We start from the raw sequence: 17457 nt of genomic DNA on the forward strand, positions 1-17457 counted from the left end.
ACCCCAATTGCCTCACACACACACACACACACAAAAGTAAATAATTTTTTGAAAAAGAATATATCCACGAGTCCTATCCTATCAACACTGTCCTATCTAGCAGGCTGCTGCCCCTGGCAGAGAGGCCAGCTTTACTGTTGCTGAAGAAACTTAGCTTTTGAGAATTTGACCCCAGGGCCTTAATATGTTATCTTTCTCTCTGGTTTCATATATTCTTATGTGTTCCTCTGGAATAGCCTTTGATCTCAAATTAATATAGAACATTTTTTGCAACTTGAACTTAATAAGCCATCACTGAATTATTTTGCCAAATAAAACCCTACTGTTCTCTTTGTGTGTTCTTTGATGTTAGAAAACACAACAGAATGGAAAGTGACGTCCTTTCCCCTGAAGGTGCTTAGCAGTTGCTAAGCATCCAGTGTCTAGGTTTTATAATCCAGGCTAATTACAGCTGCTCCTGGACTTGCTTTTTCTGTCTTAGATTTGTGGTACATTGTGTAGATTTTAACTCCAGATACCGTTTCCTATGGTGCAGGCTTATTTATGAAATTGGCTGTCAGGTGCTGTTACTAAGCGATGAAATGGCATGATTCTCCCCTGGGCTCCTTATGACGACATTTTGCCCAGCAGTTTCCTTTATTGAGCTTTTTAGACTATTTCTCTGCAGGGATTTAATTCATGGAATATCAGTGAAACACTGGCAATAATGAAAATGGTGAGGGTTCAAATCGCCCATGCTGCTTGCCCCCTGAGCCCTTATTGCTAGGTGTTTCTCTGGGGATTTCTTCACTAAGGACATTTCATTGGTCTTCTTTGTTCATTTGGAAGGTTGTCCCTACTCATGTAGGCTTCCATCTTCTGTGACATACTTTACAGATCTTCCATTTTGCATTCCAAAAATACTCACCCACTGTCACCACTTTTATTTCCTCTTCTACTTCTTATTTCTCCTCATGATAACGAAAATATTTAGTCTTCATCTATTGTCTGAGATCTCCTATATGTCTCATAGGAAAAGATGGAAAGAAATCTATTGGTTGTTTTGGGTTTTGTTTTTTTTTTTTTGGTTTGGTTTGTGGGGCAGTGAGGGTTAAGTGACTTGCCCAGGGGCACACCGTCAGTAAGTGTCAAGTGTCTGAGGCTGGATTTGAACTCAGGTCCTCCTGAATCCAGGGCCGGTGTTTTATCCACTGCACCACCTGGCTGCCCCAATCCATTGGTTTTTGGTAGATGTTTTATAAGTGTTTTTGATGATCCATATCCAAGTTGATTCTCATTTACTCAATGTTAATCAGTGGAAGTAATTCCATAATTTCCCATCATTCCACTTGAGTACAAATGCCTTTAATTCACTGCCCCACACAGATACCATGCTTTTCTCCTTTCTCCTGTCTTTAGGCAGGCAGATAATATTCATCATACCATACTTTGGTTTAGTGGGTTTTTCCCATATTTTTTCAAAAAGCTTTTGTGTTCAAGATGAGAAGAAATGAATGCTGACTATAAAACCTCAAAAGACATTTTATAGTTTCTTCTTTCCTTTTGAACATAATCATTTAACTTGTAATGTGTGACATTGTTAGGCTGAATGCTAGAGCCAGTGCTTTGATTTTAGTGGAGGTCATTTTGGCCTGTATCAAATTTTACTGCTTCTGTTAACATGGTCACATACTTGTCCTCTTCTTCTCAACATAAGGGCAGTTGTACTTTCGAATTGCCCTCTAATTTCTCACTCTGGTCAGAACAGGGAGCACTGACTCCTCAGAGTAGAGTAAAATTGTTGCCTTATTTTCTCTTTATCTTTCCTGTTCTTCAACCTTCAAGACCAGTAGTGGTTCCAAATTTCTTAAAAGACTGAAGTCAGCGGGGGGCAGCTGGGTGGTGCAGTGGATAAAGCACCAGCCTTGGATTCAGGAGGATCTGAGTTCAAATCCAGCCTCAGACACTTGACACTAGCTGTATAACCCTGGGCAAGTCACTTAACCCTCATTGCCTCCCCCCACCCAAAACCAAACAAATAAAAAGATGGAACTCGGAACTCGGCTTTTTGCATTATTTAACCCAGCTGCTGCTATTCCTGAAAGGCTATGTGGTTTTACTTGCAGACTGTGTTCCTTGTTTGGTTTGTGAGTATGAGATACTGTAGTAAATTTTGAAGCAACCTTGGTCCCTTTCTTTCAGGTGGAAACACTAACCTACCAGCCCAGAGCTACAACAGTACATGCTGTTCGGGATTCAGAATTGGCCAAGTTACCAGCAGGAGCATTGACTTCCATCAAGCGCAAATATCCACAGGTAAAGAAATAACCTTATAATTTTTCCACATATAACATTTGGTCCCCAGCTTTGGTCCAGATATATTAATCAGCCATATTTACATGTCAAGCAACTTGTGTATGCAGAGTATTATAGCAGCTGTTTTTAGGTAATATGGTTCTTGTCCTCAGGGAATTTGACATGTTGCTTGGCAGATAAAACAGACATCTTTCCAGCTCTAAAGTTATCTGACTTCTATATTCCTATAAGTGAATTAATATAACTTATTATTATATTTATTATTTAGTTATATAATAACCTCTAATTTATTATATAATAATTCTATAGCATATGATAATTTATAATTAATTATTATATTTATTAATATAAAATAATTTTAAAATTATATGAGTGGAAGATGGTAAGAATGAAACTGAGTTAGGGAAGACTTCTTAGAAGAAACTTAGAAGACTTTTTAGAAAGTGAGTTTTGAGATTTTTAAAGAACACGATGATGGTCATAGATCGGCAAGAAAGCCTTCCACATTTAAGTATGGCATATGCAAAGTCAGAGGAAATGAGCAAATTAAGAGCAGACTGTATCTAGTAAAATGACCAGACTGAATTGGTGTTTATAATTATGGAGAAGGCTAGAGTGAGATGTAGAAAGGGGTATTGATGATGGACTTTGAAGGCTCATTAGAGAAAATAGTCAAATATTGCTAAGGTGAAAAAGTGGAAGATTGATTGAGATACTGTTGAGAATAATGGTCAAGCTCTGACTGAGAAGAAAGATGGATAGTTTAAGCTAGGGCTATGTTATGATTCAGGTAGCAGCAAGATCTTCAGGTAGAGGGGCAGCTAGGTGGTGCAGTGGATAAAGCACCGGCCCTGGATTCAGGAGGACCTGAGTTCAAATTTGGCCTCAGATACTTGACACCCACTAGCTGTATGACCTTGGGCAAGTCACTTAACCTTCATTGCCCTGCCCCCCAAAAAAGGATATTCAGGTAGAGGAGTCCTGCAGGAAGATGGAACTATGAGAAAAGGGGTGAAGGGTAGTATCTAAAGACCTAAATATGTAAGTGGTTGTTGAAATTGTGCGAAGGGAAGAGATGCCTAGGAAAGTAAATATTAAGGTAAAAGAAATATATCCTAGGGAAAAAAAGAAGAGCCAATGAAGGAAGAAGATGAGGATCAGCGGAGTACACCTGCTAAGAGAAAATTAAGTTTCAAGGAGTAGAGGATATCAGTTGAATTTGATGTAGTGAAGCTCCAAAAAGGATGAACATTTCTTGCCTCTGGTTAGTCTCCCCTATTGGGCTGATGCATTTCCATTTTCATCAAGGGAATTTCTTGCTTAAATACTTGGAAAATCATGGCTCAGATTCAAGGGTCAGGTGTGCCGTGTCTCTTGTGAACCAAATAAATCTTGTCTTTCCTACTATGCAAGTGGCCCCCAAATTAAAAGCCTTCTCTTCAGAACAGAAATCATGAGGTGGGTAGGACTGGTTCAGACAAAGCATCTTGTGGGGAATATGGGATTCTGCTCATGTGGTGAGCCAGAATTGGAACAGAAACAGAAAGCTGGCCTCCAATCTGTAGCTGGCAATGGTATCAAGAGAAAGCTCATGTAGCTGATTTTTTAGCTCTCCATGAAAGTTGGGATATGGTCATATTCTAACCCTGAGGACTGTATAGCATAGTTCTGGTTTAGTAATGGGGTTACTGTCAGAGGCTGCAGGTACTTTGTGTGTGTGTGTGTGTGTGTGAGTTATAGATTATAGCCAAGAGTTTGAGCACTTTAATAGCAACTCTGTTTCCTAAATTAATACTCTCATCCAAATGCCTGTTTGTCCCAGAGTCAGTAGAAAGACAAAAGGTGAAAGTTCTGGTGGGTGAGATGCTAATATGAAATTTACCAACTGTTGGATATCATGACTCATAATTATAGTAATTCCCATTTCCCTATGATGTAAGTAGTATAAGAATGAATTAACATCCTCATTTTACAGATGAGGAAACTGAGGCTTAGAGTAACTAAGTAACTTTCTTAGGGTTATATAGATAAGTACCTAAGCCAGTATTTGAACCCAGGTTTCTCCAGCCTTCACTTCACTTTTCACCATAATTTGGTAACTTACTCTTTCTTCTGTCTTATGGAAGAGGCATCATACATTGGAAAGGGAACAGAATTTGAAGCCAGAGGGTCTGTGTTTCAATCCTAACTGTGACTCATGGTCAAATCATCTCACCTCTCTTTGCCTTCTCTATAAAATGAAGGGATTAAATCACTATCTTGCTAAGGACAATCCCAACTCTAAAATATGCTCTAAGACCTTGTGTCTAAATATCTTTTATATGGTCAGGTTAATTTCCAACTCATCTGACAGAGATCTTGGGGGTCAGTCAGTCAGCCTCTAAATGTTATACAAGATGTAGAGTACACTTGACCTGAAGACTTTTTCTCTTTTTCTTTTTTTTGGTGAGGCAATTGGGGTTAAGTGACTTGCCCAGGGTCACACAGCCAGTAAGTGTTAAGTGTCTGAGGTCAGATTTGAACTCAGGTCCTCCTGACTCCAGGGCCATCTATTTGCCCCCTGAAGACTTTTTCTTACCAAAATCTCCTGACATCTTTTCTGATGGTACTGGTTTTGATTAAGAGCTTACAGCAATTCACTGGTTTCTTACTTGCATGATACAGCATTTATGAAATTAGACCATTGCTTTAAATGCTTGGTTTATAAAGTGAGGTTTTGGATCCATATTTTCTGTTTATAGACATTATGACTAAAATATATGCATTCTGTACATTAATTTCAATTACAAACTGACTGTTTACATTTTTTTTTTTTAAATCAAGGCAGCTGAGTTACCACATCTAGGGATCATTAGTTTGGTTTTAGTCCAAATAATGACTGCCTATTATTTGCTTCACAGTTGCCCTTTGCTCTTGTATCCATTTAAATTAGAATCAAACATATAATCAAATTAGATTAAAACCAAAACCAAAACAAATTACAAAGATTAAAAAGTTGTTGTCCTATGACTCTATGCAGGTGTGTGTGTGTGCACGCGTGTGTGCGCGCGCGCGCACATGGGTACGTGCACTATTCTGAATATCGGGGATATAATGTCTGTTACACTGTCTTAAATTCCTAGAATTCAGGAGTGTGTTTTGGGCTCACTTCCTGGAATGCTGTATATCCCTTGTGATCTGTCATTAAATCATAAGAAGTCCAGTGTCAACTGCCCATTTCAAAGACTGGATAAAAAAAGCACTGAGATATGGAAGATAATCTGCTTTGGATATGGAAAAAGGCTGATTTTAATCCCACATCCACGGAAGTATCACTTTTTCCTGCTTTTGCATCTTAGTTTCTCTATCAGGCACAGGGGAATAAATTCCTGTCAGAGAAACTGAAAAAGTGCTTTGAGATCTTATGAGATATGCAATAGGAATATAAAAGGTCTTGTTGCAGAGTCACCCTTTTGGTTTTGCCCAGGGAGAAGGCAGCAAGACTTGTAAAGGTTGGATATGGGTTGCTATTGATTTGTCCATTAACAAATTTTATTTTAGTGAGATGCTCCCCTGCCCTTCTGATATAATTAATCTTCAAATTCTTTGTCTCTGTGAGCTAACCTAATTCTTGGTTCCTTTATAAAGGCAGTCATAGTCCTTGCTACCACCGCTTGCCCATTTGTGTACCTGTACCATGACCCCTTCCTATCTTTACAGTCTTCTTTGTTACCTTTCTCCATGTATTCTATAATAACAATAATTAGCAGGGCAGTCAGGTGGCTCAGTGGATAAAGCACCAGCCCTGGATTCAGGAGGACCTGAGTTCAAATCCAGACTCAGACACTTGACAATTACTAGCTGTGTGACCCTGGGCAAGTCACTTAACCCTCATTGACCCCCAAAAACAAACAAACAAATAAAATACTAAGGAACAATAATTAGCATTTATATTATGCTTTAAGGTTTGTAAAGCACTATACATATATTAACTCATTTTATTTTCACAACAACTCTTTGAGGCAAGTGCTATTATTATTGCTGTTTTATAGATGAGGTAACACTGAGGTTAAGTGACTTTCCCAGTTTCCTAACAGGTAGTAAGTGTCAAAAGAAGGATTTGAACTGAGGTCTTCCTAATTCCAAGTCCTGTATGCTATTCACTATGCCACCTAAATGCTCACAGTCTGCTACACTGGTCCTCTTGCTGTTCCTTACATGTGATACTCCATCTTCTGCCTTCATGCCTTTTTACTAGTCATTCCCTTTGTCTCCTGGGTGCACTGGCTTTGGACAATGCATTCAAACCTCCCCCATTCCTATGTTTAATGTATGAGACAATTCCCATTTCTCTTCTTCTTTCCTTGGAATTCCAAGTTCTGCCCTCAGCTTCACCATCAGTCAATCCCTGAACTTTAGTGGTGCCTTGGTGATGGTTGCCATTGGTCCTGGCAGGCTGGCTTCAGGTTGTCATAGGTAGGACAACAGAAAATACTGCTCAGTGTACAAATGGTTAGCAGTGCCATGATTTTTTGGGGGACGGGGGTGGGGCAATGAGGGTTAAGTGACTTTCCCAGGGTCACACAGCTATTAAGTGTCAAGTGTCTGAGGCCAGATTTGAACTCTGGTCCTCCTGAATCCAGGGCTGTTGCTTTATTTACTGTGCTACCTAGCTGCTCCCAGTGTCATGATTTTTAAGACTATATCTTTTTTTTTGCTTGACTTTGAAACCTTGATCAATTTTTTTTCCCCTCTAGCTTATTGCTCAAGAAACTATCCCATCCCTTACACTCTTTTGTTTGGCTGCAGAAATACTTAAACTTTTAGCAAGTAATTTCTTCACAGTGCTATGAGAGATGTCTTCAAGGTCATCGCTCAAGTTGTTACTAAAGCTTTCTGTATCTTGAAGTGGTATGAGAATGTATATACTTAGGGGGAACTTTAACCCTTTTAAATAAAAATGATTACAACCTTTTATAGTGAAATTCAAAAATTCTTTTACTTGAAATTCATTGCTTTCTTGAATGTGGCAAAGTAATGTAGATTTCTCATTCTTGCTCTTGGATATTAATCATAATCTCTCATTACTATAAGGAGACTTTCTCTAGAACAGTTTTTGAGATAATCTTGTTTGATAGAGTAGACATTCCTAGGGCTTCTCCAAAAATTGTGAGCAAAGCTAATACATGTAATTTTCCAATTTGATCAAGCTACATGTATAGAATAAAGAATTGCTGAATAGCGGTGTTGTAATTCATTTGCCCTCTAATTTCTAGGGAGGGGAAATAGATATGAAAAGATCTCTTCCCATCAAGTACTGCATGAGGCCAGATCCAGGCCAATGACTTCTAGATCTAGGCCACCTGCCTCTGGCCTCTTTGCCTGAGGGCTTTCCCCAGTGAGTCCTGCAGTCAGTCCCTATTCATACCACCTGCCTCAGGGCTTCTGTCTTTGCTCCAGGGCCTTCCTGATTTCACTCCATCCAAAAGGGTCTCTGTCACCTCAGAGCCTTGTCTAGTGCTCCAGTGGTCATCTCAGACCAGACCTACCTCAAACTGCCAGCTTTTTTGTCTTGTCCAGACTCCTTGGGCTGTATCTTTGTGTGTCCCTCCCTGCTCTCCTGAGGGTTTCCTGGGCCACAGGACAACATTATCCCTTACTATGAGGTTGGAGCAAAAGGGAAGGCCTGTCTTCTGTCCTCACTGGGATGTCTGCACTGGCTATATACTCTCTCCTTCCTTCCTATCTTGAGCCTTGAGTGAAGTAGTTAAACTTGACACTGTCATTTTCACTTTAATTTCTTGCCCCCTTCTCCTATTGCCAACGATGCCTTGTACTTTGCCCACCATCTGCCACCTTGACTCCTGTTCTTGTACTATTAAACAGAGCTGGGAAAAAGCATGAAATTATGCTGACTGGGTCCATTTCAAATTTAGGTTATATTATCTTAATGGGGCCCTTGCTGTAGCACAGCAGTATTTTTACACCTCCCTAATTGATTCACTATTCCACGCACCACAGTGATTATTCCAAACTGTTTTTATCCCTGCTCGAGCCTGGGAAAGGCCCCCCCCCCCTTCCCCACCCTCTCAGTTGAGCATCTTGCCTCATACTTAACCATAAAAATTGAAGACATTCACCAAGATTTTGCTCTTCTCCCTCTCTTCCCTTATCACATTGCTCAGATATCTTCCCCTTCTATCTCTTTCACTGTCTTACCCAAAAAGGTGATTTTCCTTGCCAAGACAAACACTATACATGCAGTATTTTTTTTTTTTTGGCCGGGGCAATAAGAGTTAAGTGACTTGCCCAGGGTCACACAGCTAGTAAGTGTCAAGTGTAAATTAGAACTCCGGTCCTCCTGAACCCAGGGCCGGTGCTTTATACACTGTGCCACCTAGCTGCCCCCTATACATGCAGTCTTGATCCCTTCTCATTCCATCTTCTTCAGTAGATTGTCCCCATTATCCTTTGCTAATATTTAATCTCTATTTGCCTTCTGCTTCCCTGTTGCCTGTGAACATATCGATTTCTCCCCGATCCTTTAAAAACACTAATTTGATCTGACCATCCCCAATCTCTTAATTGCCAAATCTAATTGCCATTTCTCAGTCCTCATCTTTCTTGATTTCCTGAAGCCTTTAACACTGTCGATCACCCTCTCTACTTGGTTACTCTCTTCTCTTTAAGTTTTCATAACACTACTCTTTTTTTGGATTTCTTCCTACCTGTTTGACCACTCCTCATTCTCTTTTGCTGTTTTTTCATCCACATCATGCCCCCAAGGTATTGTGCTGGCCTGTCTTCTCATCTCCCTTTATTTTCTCTCGTTTAGTAACCTCACCAGCTCCCAAATGTTTAACTATGGTCTTAGTGCATGTGGCTTCCAAATCTCTATATCTAGCCCTAAAATCCCTCCTGATCTCCAGTATCACATCTCCAGCTTTCTATTGGGCATCTCAAACACAGCAAGAAAACTGCTTTGGAATTTTGATGGCAGGATCAAAAAAGTCCAGGAAGCTTTCCAAGGGTGGTATAGGCAAGCTTATTGCTCAAGACTTTAGGAGAGGGAATTGGCATTTTCATGGTCTATCCTTTATGCTTAGAATGCTCCTTCTCCATACTTCTGTCTCAAGATTTCTTTGACGTCCTTCAAGACTTGGCTCAGGGGCAGCTAGGTGGCACAGTGGATAGAGCACTGGCCCTGGATTCAGGAGTACCTGAGTTCAAACCCGACCTCAGACACTTAACACTTACTAGCTGTGTGACCCTGGGCAAATCACTTAAACCCAATTGCCTCACCAAAATAATAATAATAATTTTTTGAAAAGGACTTAGCTCAAATTCCATCTATTTCAGGAGACCTTTCCCAGTCTCTCCTTCTCCTACTGCTTTTTTTTTTCTGAGATTACCTTCCATTTACACTATAGTTATCTTGTATGTACATAGTTGTTACCATGTTTTCTTCTTCATTAGAAAGTAAGCTGCTTGAGGGTAGGGACTATGTTTTTGTCTTTCTATATATCCTTATCACTTAGTACAGTGTCTGGTGTATAGTAAATGCTTAATAAATGCTTTACTAACTTACTAATTGACTTTTCCCTTTTAATGATGGAAGTTCCTTTCTCACCCCCAGGTTGTATGTATATAATCAATACTTATTGAAGGGAATGGTAATTTAAATAATCAAAAGCTCTGAATTTGGGGTGGGCATACTTTCAAAAAAATTGAATTTTAATATTGGTTATATCATCAAAAGTAGTCAAGTTAGACTGGTTTTTTTCTTAAACTTGAATTTTGATATCAGCATGTCTATTTGACTTGCTGGCTAATTAGAACTATGAAAATACATTTTTATTATCAGGGAATAATGGGAAATTGAGTCGACTGTCATTTACTAGGTGCTTACCACTATGTGCCCAGGAGCATATTAGGGACTACCAAAGTAGATGATAGGATAATCTGATACTCCAGTGCATTCTGTCAATCAGCAAACATTTATAAAGCATGGACTATGTGCCAGACACTGTACTGATTGATGGAAATACAAAGAAAAATATAAAACAGTTCATGCCCGACTATGTGCCAGACACTGTACTGATTGCTGGGAATACAAAGAAAAATAAAAAAAAGTTCATGCTCACAAAAATTCATGGAATTAAAGTCAACACTTTTAGGCCTGACGTGTGAGGCATTTCACAGTATGATTCCCATCTTTCCAACTTTATTTCTTTTCTTTTCAAAACAATTTTTATTCTGAACTGAAACACCCAAAAAGGAGCATTTCTATCCATATAAGAGAACACAAAAAGAAGGTTCTATATGAACCTGAATCTCCATTTCATACTACTTGCTTTTAATACATACACATATATATAATCATATATATGAGCATGGTACTATGAAAAATAGGTAGGAGCTCAAAGGAGCAAGATTTCTAAGCTTTTCATCTGCTGAGTCCCACAAACCACTCCTTAGACAGCTGCAAGAAAAGATTTCCTAGCAATTAGGAGGTGTCTGAAAGTGGAATGAGCTGTCTTAAGAAATAATTTGGAAAAAAATAATTTGAATTTGCCTGCATCAAGCTGAAGAAAGACTTCACATCATAAGTTCTGTTATTCTGAATATCTTTTATATATAGTTCTTTTCGAAGTGATGATTCTAAAGAGTAATGTTTAAAGTTTTGCTTTGTATATGTTTTGAGACCTTTTAAAATGACTTCTAGGGAAAAACAAATATCTCTCCTTAGCTGCAGAAAGCATATTTTTAGTTAAGTGCTCTAATTCACTTTAATTTTTTCTTTTAGATTCTATCCTAAGTAATCCTATTAAAAGGGGAATTTTATTACATGAATACATAAGAAATGCTTCATTAGGCTGGAGCATTGTACTATCTAGCCCAACGTTAATTCTTTGATGGTTATACCAAGGGTTGCTTTGTAGGAGACCATGGTAGTAATATTTCTTAATGTCAAACTTTAAAGTCAGGAATATTTCCAAATAGCTGCTTTTCATAGTAGCTTATTATGAACCCTTCATCCAGGACAAGTGCTTGACCATTTGCTGACTATGTTGCAGAGGAGATATTTTTTTCAGGTATGCATGTGTTAGAATAGTTGACCTCTGAGTTCCCTTCTAGCTCTGAAATTGTGGTATTGTTTCCAGGCCATAAGTATCTTCCTCTAGGGTCCTTGCAATTAATCAATAAGTGTTTATTAAGTGCTTGCTATGTTTCAGGTTGCAAAGGAAAAAAAATGAAACAAATAGCCCTAAAAGAGCTTGTGTTCTGTAGAAGTAAATAACATGTGCGTATAGGCATACCTTGTTTTATTGCACTTACCAGATGCTATGTTTTTTACAAATTGAAGGTTTGAGGCAACCTTGTTTCAAGCAAGTCTATTGGTACCATTTTCCCAACAGCTTATGCTCATATTGTGTCTTTGTGTCATATTTTGGTAATTCTTTTTTTGTTGTTGTTGGTTTTTGTTGTTGTTGTTGTTTTTTAGCAATAAACATTTATTTTATTTTCCATTTACATGTAAGGGTAGTTTTCAACATTCATTTTCATAAGATGGTAATTCTTGCAATATTTAAAACTTCATTATTAAGGGGGCAGCTAGATGGCGCAGTGGTTAAAGCGCCGGCCCTGAATTCAGGAGTACCTGAGTTCAATCTGGCCTCAGACACTTGACACTTACTAGCTGTGTGACCCTGGGCAAGTCACTTAACCCCCATTGCCTGCAAAAAAACCCCAAACAAACAAAAATAATAAAAAACAAACCCACTTCATTATTATCATATCCGTTATAGTGATCTGTTATCAGTGATCTTTGATGTGACTGTTGTAGTTGTTTTTGGGTGCATCCATATTAAACTGTGAACTTAATCAATAAATGTTGTGCATGTTCTGACTATTCAACCAATTGGCCTCCCCTGTCTCTCTCCCTCTCCTCCCACCTCCCTATTCCCTGAGACATAACAGTATTGAAATTAGGGCAATTAATAACCCTATAATGGCTTCTAAGTGCTCAAGTGGAAGAAAGAGTCCCAGATCTCTCATGTTAAAAGCTAGAAATGATTAAACTTAGTGAGGAAGGCATGTCAAAAACTGAGATATGAGAGCTTGGCCTCTTGCACCAAACAGCCAAGTTGTGACTGTGAAGGAAAAATTCTTGAAGAAAATTAAAAGTATGTTTTAGCATAGAGTATTTTCAAATTAAGGTATATACATTTTTTAAAGGCAAAATGCTATTGCACAATAGTATTTATAGACAACAGTACTATTGCACACTTAATAGACAACAGTATAATGTAGATATAACTTTTATAAACACTGGGAAACAAGAATGTTTGTGTGCCTTGTTTTATTGCGATATTTGCTTTATTGTGGCAGGCTAGAACCAAATCACAATTCGAGATATGCCTGTATATTTGTATACAATATGTATGCAAAATGGTTAAAAGGTGATTTTGGAAGAGGGCACTCATTGTGGAGATCAAGAAAGGCTTCATGTAGAAGAGGATGCTTTAATTGAATTTTGAAAGAAATCAGGGATTCTAAGAGGCAGAGGTTAGGCAGAAGAGTATTTTTGATGGAATTTCAACTAGAAATGGCCATAGGAAAATTCACTATTCTACTATTGTTCTCTTTTAGACAAGGTGTAGCTGCACTAAAAATTTTGGGATACCCTGAATTTCATATTCTGCAGACTATTGTACAATAAAATAACTGGTCTAAAAATGTCTATCCTTCTTCATCCCTTTTTTGTCAGGGAAGTGTTTGTCATTACATAGTTTTTCTTGGGGATGGATCTTATGTTCAGCATGGTGTAGTGGATAGAGTTCTGGACTTAGACTCAGGAAAAGCTAGGATCAAATCACACCCCACACACTTACTAATGAATCGCTTGACCTTTCTGGCCCAAATTTCCTCATCTGTAACATGGATTCAAGTTCAAAGCCTCCACTCTCTGTCGCAAGCATAGCTGAATCATTGTATAATTATTAAGTCCAATTAACATTTTGTTATTATTTTTAAAATATACAAGATGGGGGCAGCTTGGTGGTGCAGTGGATAAAGCACTGCCTCTGGATTCAGGGGAACCTGAGTTCAAATCTGGCCTCAGACACTTGACACTAGCTGTGTGACCCTGGGCAAGTCACTTAACCCTCACTGCCCCACAAAAAATAAAATCAAACCAAAAAACCCCCCAAAAAACTATATATATATATAAAAGATGAAGAAGTTGTTTAATGTCATTTTTGGTGGAGCCATATAGTTTGACATATCATCATATATATCAAGTGGTTGATTTGCTATTTTGGTTTCGCCCTCTTTAATTTGAAAGCCATACTCAACCATAATGGGTTCAAACTGTCTCTCTAAATAAATGCCTTGTTTTATAACTTATTGACATAATTTTGTTGGCGATGTGTTTTAAATAGAGAACAATTTTTCATGTGGACATCAAATACTTCAGTGTTCTCAGTATACTTGGGCCTGTTACATATATTTGCAGTGCATTAATAAGGGATGGGTATAAAACCGAATAAAAGACTGCAAGAATTAATAAAAGCAGTATAAATATTTCAGTGCTTTTGAGTAACTTGTTTGGTAATTATTGAATCAATAATAAGTTGTTCTTTTACATGTTTGGGGCATTTTGGCATACCCTTTTTTGCTTCTCAATCAATCAATGTATTGTTTTTTTTTAAGTGTTTATAGATTTTTTCTTTAGTAATACAGGTTTTGAACGATGTATACAAACATAGTGTTCTTATCTTTTGGTAATAGGTATGTGATTTCTTTTGTTAAGAAAGATGGTATCAAGCTTACGTATGAAAGGAAACTGGTAAAGTGCTTTGCTATTCAGTTATCTACCAATGTAAAGCATTTGAGCTGATAATTAAGGACCATATCTAGCCCCACCACTTTCTAGTTTTGCAGAGAAGGTAGAATTTGTCTCTTGATGTAACTGTTCTGTCAAACATTGTATTAATGATGTGTAAACTTTCTATTTCCTCTTTGATCCAGCTCCAGTTATTCTGTTGGACTTCTTGCAACCATATTTGTTACCAGAGATTTTCCACATCCTATTTCTTTTAGGGGCTCTCATTTTTTATTTCTTTACTTCCCAAGTGTCTGTAGCAAACTTTTATATCTGTTGAATTACTTATTTTGTTCTTTTTAGACTCTTTGTATCATCTTAGGCTTTTAATCTTTGTTTATAGTTTTCGAGTAAGGGAATCTAGAATTTTTGATGTGCCTTTGTTTCCTTTCTATTTGTTTTATTGTTGTTGTTGTTACTTTTAATTGGGAAGTATGGTGGTTAAGGGTTGTCCTGTATTTACCAGCTAGATAGTGACAATCTTCCAGTAGCTTTCCATAGATTTTCTTTTTTTCTTTCTTTTTTTTTTTTTAAGTGAGGCAATTGGGGTTAAGTGACTTGCCCAGGGTCACACAGCTAGTAAGTGTTAAGTCTCTGAGGCCGGATTTGAACCCAGGTACTCCTGACTCCAGGGTAGGTGCTCTATCCACTGCGCCACCTAGCTGCCCCCATAGATTCTCAATAGTTCTTTCAAGTCACTTCTGATGTGGTGGTGCTTGATAGCTATTCATAGGAGTATTCCTTGATAGTTCTACATTTTTACCTTTGGTTCTTACCATTACATTAATGGCCACATATTGCAGGCATATGCAGCTTCTGAAATATCTTTATATTTTCTGTCAAATGTTATTTTTGTTATTGTTATTAACATGATGATAATAAAGATAATACTAATACATTTATATAGCACCTGTTGTGTGCCAGGCACTATGCTAAGCACTTTACAAATATTCTCTCATTTGATTCTCATAACAGCCCTGGGATGTAGGTGCTATTATAATTATCCCCATTTTACAATTGAGGAAACTGGGGAAAAGGGAGATTAAGCGACCTGGTCAAAGTCACACAGCTAGTGTGCCTCTGATCCCATATTTGAACTCAGATCTTCCTGATTCTGGACCTAGTGCTCTCTCCACTGTGCCACCTAGCGGCAAGCTCTAGAAAGGAAACTAGAAAGGGAAATGGCTGTTGAGGAGTCACCATACATGCTGCTCTTCAGACAGAATCAACAAGCACACCTCCACAATTGTGAGGCACACGAGTGCCCTTCACATGGGTGGTGTTAAAGGGTGGAATGTCAATGAAGCCCAAACTGAAATTCATGGGGACAGATAATGATAGGTTCCAACAGGAACACCTCTAGTCCCAGGTTGTGATAGCCTGATATACTGACATAACCAGTATACTGAGTAATTGGTGAGACTGTCATTCAGCAGTAAAATCACAGGGCAGACCTAGCCTCCAATGGGCCTCCTCGAGCGTCTGAGCAAGGCTACCTTGCACTATGCCAGTCACAGGGCTGAGAGTCTCTTTTCCTTTTGAAGTTTCCTGGAGTACGCAAGGTTCATTCTCGCCTTTCCAGTCTTCTCACACATCACTCGCTTCCCCACACCCTACAATCCGGCCACACTGACCCACTTGCTGTTTCTCACACATGACACTCATTTCCTGACTTTACGCTTTGCACTGTCTCCCCTACCTGGAAGGTTCCCCCTCTTTACCACTGCCCCTTGGAAGGCACCACTTTTCCCATGAAGCCTTGCCTAATCCCCATAAATCTTCATACAATTACCTTGTATTCATTTTATAGTGTGTGTGTGTATAGACACATACATACATATGTTCATATTGTCTCCACCATAAGCTCCTTGTGGGCAGGTACTCTTTCAGTTTTGTCTTTGTATTCCTGAGGCTTAGCACAATGTCTGCAACAGAGTAGGCACTTAAATGTTTGTTGATTAGTTGATTTGTTTCTTTAGTCATCTATTTCAATATTTTCTGTTAAGAGGCTTTTCATTGGGTGACTAGAAGTTTTTAGTTATATAGCACTGAAATCCCTCTCGGTACAATTTAAGCCAGTGAAGATCATTTTTGTCATTGCCCTTGATGAAATAAACTCTCACGCATTGAAAGACTGTTATCAAGTAGTGTTCTTTTCCTCAGAGTAGATAAACTGGTTACTTAATGTTTGTTGATTGAATCATTCATCATAAGTCTTATTAATCTAAGTTTAATAGTGTATAACAATCAGGAATCTTAACTGAGATGGGTGGCTCTGTTTCAGTAGAGACTGGGAATCAGAGTCAGAACTGCAAACCCTGCCAGGCTTTAGTGCCCTTCATGTGAAAAGGACATTTGGGTATAGAGTTTTACACACACACACACACACACACACACACACACACACACACACACCCAGCATACAATCAGCAATCAGCCTCATTTTTTACTTCTACAGACTGCATGTTACTTGTTACTGTTTTTCACCTGATAATCCATTGTGACCTAGATTCCTTTCAGCAGCAATTATCCTCATGCGGTATTGGGATAGTTCATTTTTTCCACTCTGTTATCCAGTTTTAATTATTTACTAGGTACCTTCTGCATCTGCAACACTAGCCCAAATCCCTTCATAGGTTACAAAAGATGTGGAGGACATGTTTACTGCCCTTGAGGAGCTCCCGTGGTCTGGTGAGGACACACAAAATATTCATACCAGGGACAGCAAGAGAATGTTCATAAAGCAAACAGAGGCAAGATCTTAGCAATTCTGTCCCTAAAGTGAGCCCTGCACATGTGCTGTGGAATCAGAGGAGAGCTCTAGTGATTCTGGGGGTTGGGCTGAAGAACTATAAGCTCTTTGGGGAAGTAAGTCATGAATTACGTAGAAGGTTGTTCTTCTGTCTGCCAAATTCCAGGCCCATATTCCAGAAGATATACTGGGCCTTTGTCTTACCTTAGCATTGCAGTATTTCTTACTCCTGATGCTTGATCCTCACAGAAGGCTGATGCGGGTGGTTCCCAAGTGCCACCTACAGCCTCTGTCAGGAGAACGTTTCTCAGTGACTGATGGGAGTCAAAGCAGACTGCTGTGTGTCTGTCTCTCTTTCACATGCTGTAACATTCCAGATTGTTTCCTAGGGGAATGTTTGGCATTCTGCTGCTTTATTTCTATAAAAGCCCAGAGTGGATATTCATGCCATCATTGTTCTTTGAGGACAAAAACAGTTGGAGTCATGTTGGGTCCATCACAAAGGCAAGACAGTGCTTCATCCGGGGATTGGGGAGTGGGGGCA

At 38.7% G+C, this 17457-nt stretch overlaps 1 protein-coding gene across 7 annotated transcripts in view; it reads left to right on the forward strand.

Annotated features, from left to right (window-relative positions):
• PNPLA7 (patatin like phospholipase domain containing 7) overlaps positions 1-17457 on the forward strand; it is a 216071-nt gene that overhangs the window by 69913 nt on the left and 128701 nt on the right. For all 7 annotated transcript variants that reach the window (XM_043982286.1, XM_043982285.1, XM_043982287.1 and 4 more), the window contains one exon: positions 2182-2295. In XM_043982286.1, the coding sequence (XP_043838221.1) occupies positions 2182-2295 (114 nt within the window). The remainder of the gene's footprint in view (positions 1-2181; positions 2296-17457) is intronic.

The sequence above is a fragment of the Dromiciops gliroides genome, chromosome 2, assembly GCF_019393635.1.
Source record: "Dromiciops gliroides isolate mDroGli1 chromosome 2, mDroGli1.pri, whole genome shotgun sequence".
NCBI classification, from domain to species: domain Eukaryota; kingdom Metazoa; phylum Chordata; class Mammalia; order Microbiotheria; family Microbiotheriidae; genus Dromiciops; species Dromiciops gliroides.